A 6697-nucleotide genomic window follows, 5' to 3' on the forward strand; every position below is an offset into this window, starting at 1 on the left:
GCTGGTTCGTTAGTGTTCCTTGTTGCTGTGACGACAGTCGTTAAGACTACCTGTGGCCAAGACTGAACGACCATCGTTGGTATCTTCACCTGAGGCCAATAGGTTACGTTTGTTGAGTTTCCTGGGAAGTGATGAAAGGACAGCAATGTAAGTGGGGGATAAGTGGTGGCGTAGACCCCCTCCCCTGTTCAGTGACGGCTTCTCGACCCTGGTGTAGATGGCTTTCTTGACACCTCTTTCAAAGCATCCATCTTCTCTGTCTAAAATGTGCACCTGGTGGTCCTCAAACGAGTGTCCTCTGTCCTTCAGATGTAAGTAGACTGCAGAGTCTTGACCTGAGGAGTTGTCCCTTCTGTAATGAGCCATGCGTTTGTGTAGTGGTTGTTTTAGTTGTGTGTTTAGTGGTTGTTTTCCCTGCCAGTCAGTCAGAACTGAAGAAGTCCTTTGGATGAGGGACGAAACGTCTTCCAGTATCTTCAACCAAGTCCAGTTGCCCTTGATGTTTATTGCACTAAGCATCATTTTCTCATTTTTAGAGTCTGTGTGTATCTATCTTCTCCCGTTTACATACCTCAAGCACAGAATATTAACGCACATGCTGCCAGGCATACATTTTGAAGCTAGGCCACACTTTGGTGTCCCAGTGTGTCAAGAAGAGATAACTGATTTAAGTGTGAAGGACTTCATTAACCTGGAATCATGGAACCTTTCCACCTGCCATTAACTATTGTTTTTACAGCCAAAATACATGAGTTAGTTAGTCTGCATCCTCTCCTGTACGCTACAGGCACCACTGAACCGTGTGTTAATGACACATAATCCTCAGATGCAACTGATATTCTTTAACTTCCTGTTCACAAAATTCCCAACTATTCCCCTTCTTTTACTTCTATATAACCCTCTGCTTAAGTCTCCTAAAGGCCTCTATGTGTTTGTATGGGTTTTTCCAGCAGTGGCTCTTTCGTGAGTTCAGCTCTGAAAGGGGGCCTCTGCTTCAAGCATTCATCACGAGGAAGAGCAGGGGGGAGGGTGTGTGTGTGTGTGTGTGTGTGTGTGTGTGTGTGTGTGTGTGTGTGTGTGTGTGTGTTGGGAGCGTCAGTAGTCATGATATAACAGCCAGGCAGGCTTAGCAGAAGTAGCCTGGAGGTGGGAGAGAAGCAGGCTGTCGACATATGTGTGATAATAAAATGACCACCAACTACTCCGGAGTACTAGTAACCAGTGACTTCTGTGTCCAACTGCAGAAAGTTGTTGTGGCAGGAAGGTCTCAAGGACAATAGCAGTGTTTTATATTTGAATTATTATATTTTAGGGAAACACAGAACCTTTTAATAATAATTGTTGTAAAGTTTTCTGTCTACTACCGGTATTTGTATTACCTTTGTACACAGAAATATTGAAATTTCCCTCAAGAGCAAAAAACACAAAGCTTAATGGGGGGGGGGCTTTTATTTTGGTGACTTCTGCAATGCATCTTGCATGCGCACATCCGCTTTGGGGTCTAAAAATACTACATATTACAGAAGAATAGCTTGAGTAAGGGAAACAAAATATGCCAAATTTAGATTTGAGACATGTAGGCTGTTATTTTTTTATTACTACACGTGACCACAAAAAAATACAGTAGCACTGAATACCAGCCTAGTTCAGGTCAATTAAAAACTCTCCATGGTTCATGAGTACAAATGCAGTAATGGAAATACATCACATTTATGATGTGATAATGTATTAACGGACTGTGTTTGTGTCTGATTTTTCCTCTGTAACAGGATGAGACGGGAGCCTATGTGATTGACAGAGACCCAACCTACTTCGGTCCCATCCTCAACTACTTGCGGCACGGCAAACTGGTCTACAACAAGGAACTGGCTGAAGAAGGTCTTTGATATGCTTTGACTCTGCTCATGAGTTTGTTTTATTTGTTGGGCAGGTGGAAATAAGGAAATGTGATTCTTTCTCTCTGTGTGTCTCTTTAGTTTTTATTTAGTAAATGTGAAAAAAACCAATTTATATGCAGATTATTAAATATTGTTATACACTACAGCAGTGATTCACGACCAATTGTACGTGTAGGTGTACCGCAGTGGGTACTTCTGTAGGGGTTACTTGGAAAGATTGTAGAATAGTAATCAAATTAAAGAAGGAATGGTTAAAATAGTAATAGATAAACAGGTTTGGTGAGGGGGCTGCAGCACCCCCCTAAAATCAGGCCCAATAAAAGTTGTTTATTTAAACATGTTTTTCCTTTCTTTTTTACTGTAATATGTAGGTGTAGTACAGCAGTACTTGTGACAGGAAGAGGTTTTACTTTGTTTTTTTTATGTTAATTATCAATACATGTTGGTCCTTTTATTTTAATCTACTTCCTGCAAAGCAATGCGACTCGCAGGAGGTTGGAGCTTCTGTATTTACTCGCAGACCGTTTGAAGTGTTGTTGCTGTGGCTGCTTTGACACACACATGTTGGCGCTCAGCTTTGCTGTGTGTTCTAAAATTTGTGTGAGATCTTGCTAAAAACTATTAGATACAAATGATCCTGGCCTTTCAAATGAATGCAAAAAAATACGTCATTATATAGACTGACGTTCTCTCAGCACCCCTCACTAGTTATGGATTAATAGTGAAAATAGTTAGGTAAAAGTAGTATATAAATGCTTAAAACAGGCAAAAGGAATGTATATCATTCATTTTCATATAATATTCATTTGTAACACATTTGTAACATGGTTGATCTTAATCTTGAGTTCATCTGAAGGGGCTGTGGCAGCATTTATGTCTGACGGAAAAGGTTGGTAACTACTTTGCTGCGGTATGCACACAGGAGCTGAGCCAGGTGTTTCTTTTGTTTCAAGGTGTCCTGGAGGAGGCCGAGTTCTACAACATCACACCACTAATCAAACTGATCAAGGAGAGGATCGTGGAGAGGGACTCCAAAGCCACGCAGGTATACACACTGTGTCTTTTATGTGCTTTTGTATGTTTTTATGATGGCCTCACTCTGCTCCAAGGGCTTTAAAATGAAACTAAGATTGCCCCATAGAGTCACTGCAGTCAATTTTAATGAAACTACCTACTGCAGCATATCATATGTATATAATGTTAAAGATAAAGTGTAACACAACAGTTACTCATATTGCATTTTTTGCATGTAGCCGTTATAATATGTACTGTACATTTCCCCACTTAACCAGTGCGCCACCCGAAACACACGCACACACCATGACAGTGCCTTTAGTCATTTGCTCTTTGTGAGTGATTCTATGCTTCTCTATAGAGCGCACTGCTGTACATCAGGCTTCTTTCTCCTTTCCTTTCTGTTCTTTTCTCAGGATGGTTGCACTTATTCTTACATAATCCCACTGCCCTTCCAAACATACACCCACTTTCACTGCGTTCCACTGTACCTTGCTGGACTCGCTGTTCGTGTTCGCCTGGGGCTAAATATGGTGTAAAAATATGAAAATAGAAGTGTTGGTTTTGTAGCCAGCCCACGACTACATTCTTTTTTTCTCTTTGATTGCTGTCTACCGCCTCCATGTCATGTTGCAAAGGTTTTGGTGAAGTGATGTAGTATCAGTTTTGTAAGGGTTTATTGACCAACTGGCATGTGGTTGTTGTGTGTCTGTGATGTTATTGTGGGGCCTCCTGGATGTGTTGGCCACTTACAGTAAAGCAATATAAAATGAAAATGCAACATAGGAGCAGCTTTCTCTGTAGTTTTTTGTGTTGTTTTAGTTGGTCGTATAGTTTACATGTTAATTACGGTTCCTTACATTTAAATTTATTATTTTTTCTGTTTTTGTTGTTTTTCTTTTTATTCATGTCCTGGCTCCTCAACCCCCCCTCCACTCTTTTTCCCCAGCAGGTGCCCCCCAAGCATGTCTACCGAGTGTTGCAGTGCCAGGAGGAGGAGCTGACCCAGATGGTCTCCACGATGTCGGACGGCTGGAAGTTTGAGCAGGTCAGCGTGCGCTCCTGCAGAAAGCCCCGCACCGGACTGCTCTGGACTGTGGGTTGGACTCACGCTGCTGCTGACCCTTAAATCTTGACCCTTGGCCTGACCCCTTGGCCCCTTCTATCTGCACTCCCAAAATGAGTTTAGGACCCCCAGATTGCATTAATTCACTATTATTATCATGATTTATTGACCTTAAGTAGGACTAATCTAGTGAGTCTGTATATGCTTTCACAGAGAGTCCCAACAGGTCTAATTACACTTCTAAATTCTTATAGACATCATGCCACCACAAACGCAGCACCTCCTGACCTTCAGTATCTTTTACCTTCAGCCTCTTACAAAGGCTTCAGAACCCAGTTAAGGGCCATGTCCTGCGATGGTGCTGGAGTGGTACCGGGTACAGCCCGGGATTGTCACATCTTTGTTAAAAACGTTTGGCTTCAGCTGGTAGAATTTGAAAAATATGTTGGAGAACCATTCTGTTAAACCACCACATGCATTTATTTTGAGAAATGTAAATTCTTGCCTTGATTATTTTCATCCTCCATATTTGTACTTTCTTGGCTACAGATATTAGACCGGACTGAACTAGAGCTTAAACTGTTTTAATCATTTAGTCAGCCGACAGAAAATTTAATTTTTACAATTTTGATCATTGATAATGTGAAAAATGGAAAACTTTGGTGGTGGAACAAAATGAACAAGTATTCCGACTTGGACTCTGAGAAATTTTGATATTGTGTGTGTATTTTTTCAAACCAAATGATTAATCAATTAATTGAGAAATTGTAGCCTACTCTAGACTTTCAATTTTTAAATGCAAAACTGTGGCACACATATGTTTAAAACGTTGTAGCTGCAGTTCAGTATTTACTCACACTATCAATAGCACCATTATATTGATCTCTTGAGTTGCTGTAATGTCAGTAACATGGGCTGGCCTCCTACGTTTGAAGGCATTAGTTCATCAATGCCTTCTCCAAAAGTGACAGTCAGACTTGCGCCTCAGAGTCACACTATAGCCTAAGAGTCACAGTTAGACCCTCCTTCCCCACTGCTTTGGCACTACACTCCACTGAATGCTGCACAGCTATGATTCAACACATATTCCTGCAGAAGCTGGCCCACAGTGCTTCTTGTTGAGTCCACTGCTGAGCGTGTAGCAGCCTGCCTGCCCACCCTGCCTCCGTACCATGCATGAACACAAGAGTCTTTCCTTGCTTTAGTATGGGATCTCAGCTCTCTCAGTTTCTTTCTTTTCCCTGCTTTTTGTTTTCTCTGCTGTAACCTCCAATGCTTCCTGACACTCACTCTATCCCTCTGTCCTCTGCCCCCGTACGTTTCTCTGTATCCGTGTCCCCCATCTTTTTGTAGATGGTGAACATTGGCTCGTCGTACAGCTATGGGACAGAGGACCAGGCTGAGTTTCTGTGTGTCGTATCCAAGGAGCTTCACACTGCTGGTTCTGGACTGGGCACGGAGCAGAGCCACAAAACCAAGGTGAATCTTTCACTTGTTTTTCCACCCAGATGCAACAAATATAATGTTTAAAGACTTGCCGTAGGATCCCGCTGCCGGCTGTGTGTCCATGTGTGGTCCTGTCCCTGTCTTTCAGTTTTTGTGTGTGTGTGAGTGTGTGAGAGAGAAGTGGATGCAAGTGCGCTTTGATCCAGCACTCTCCACTGAAAGCTCCAAATGTCACTCGCCTCGAAATGTCATTCACAAAATCATTCACTCGATCATTCACACAGCTCTCCCTCTCTTTCCTGCTGTTATCAATCTCTCACTTGGTCTTCCTGTCCATCTCTCACTGTATCTCTCTCTCTCTGTCATGTTGATATATAGATATATATCTGTCTCTATATTTACCGCTCAGCTTTTCACTGACACTCATCAGCGTGTTCATTTTCTTGTCGTTTTCTGTCTTGTTTTTTTATTTTCTTTTGTGTTCTCCGCTCCGCCCTTCATGCTGAATGAAGCCGGCGGAGATGCAGGAGGAGGAAGCCGCAAAGGATGAGGAGGAGGAGGAGGCAGGGAGAAATACCACACCAAATGAGTGGCTTAGAGAATGAGGGAGTCATGTTTCTTTGTTCCAAAGAGAGGCGGGAATGGGTGAGGAACTGTGCCACAGATGTGCTAGTGGGTAGACCTAGTAGATCTTAGTGTATGTGTATGTGTGTGTGATGTCTGCAGAGATCTTGGGTGTTTCATGGCACTGCATTGTGTACGACCTCGAAGCTGTCACTCTGTTTCAGTAAGCCCAGCCCTTACAGGAAAACGTAGAACATAAGAAATGTGAACCAAACTGTCATACTATAGGATTTAAAACAATCGTACAGAAGGATGAGTAGCAGTAATTGAAATGAATTACCGCTCTGCTCTACTGTTCAGTACTTAATGCTATTAGCTATTCTCTCAGTTACAGCCCTCCAGTTCTGATGCTGTCTACTGATGATCTCTGCTAATGAACCAGGCTGGAACAACAACCACCATCTTTTCCTCCATTGTTCTTTTTTGACAGGTGGCATCACAGAAGATTCACATCTATCAGAAAAGCTGCTGCTTCTGTTTTTGCTAGTTGTAGAACATTTTTAAACGCTAAGACCAGTATTGTAGGGATGTCCCGATCAAGTTTTTAAGCCCCCGATCTCTTGAGTATCTGCAGTACCCAGTTCTGGTCCGATACTAACATCAGAACTCCAAATGTGGGTAAAGCCAGTAGCTGTCCCATCTGTTAAAA

At 42.3% G+C, this 6697-nt stretch overlaps 1 protein-coding gene across 5 annotated transcripts in view; it reads left to right on the top strand.

The window, feature by feature from the left end:
- Nucleotides 1-6697, top strand: part of kctd17 (potassium channel tetramerization domain containing 17) — a 36719-nt gene that overhangs the window by 25164 nt on the left and 4858 nt on the right. Inside the window, exons 2-6 of one of the 5 annotated variants that reach the window (XM_046068474.1) lie at nucleotides 1770-1878; nucleotides 2852-2943; nucleotides 3865-3960; nucleotides 5332-5457; nucleotides 5937-6069. In XM_046068474.1, the coding sequence (XP_045924430.1) occupies nucleotides 1770-1878; nucleotides 2852-2943; nucleotides 3865-3960; nucleotides 5332-5457; nucleotides 5937-6029 (516 nt within the window). In that variant the 3' untranslated portion in view covers nucleotides 6030-6069. Of the gene's footprint in view, nucleotides 1-1769; nucleotides 1879-2851; nucleotides 2944-3861; nucleotides 4009-5331; nucleotides 5458-5936; nucleotides 6070-6697 lie in introns of all 5 variants that reach the window. The other 4 variants (XM_046068473.1, XM_046068472.1, XM_046068471.1 and 1 more) reach the window with 4 other exon arrangements.

This window comes from Micropterus dolomieu, linkage group LG14 (genome assembly GCF_021292245.1).
Source record: "Micropterus dolomieu isolate WLL.071019.BEF.003 ecotype Adirondacks linkage group LG14, ASM2129224v1, whole genome shotgun sequence".
In the NCBI taxonomy this organism is placed as follows: domain Eukaryota; kingdom Metazoa; phylum Chordata; class Actinopteri; order Centrarchiformes; family Centrarchidae; genus Micropterus; species Micropterus dolomieu.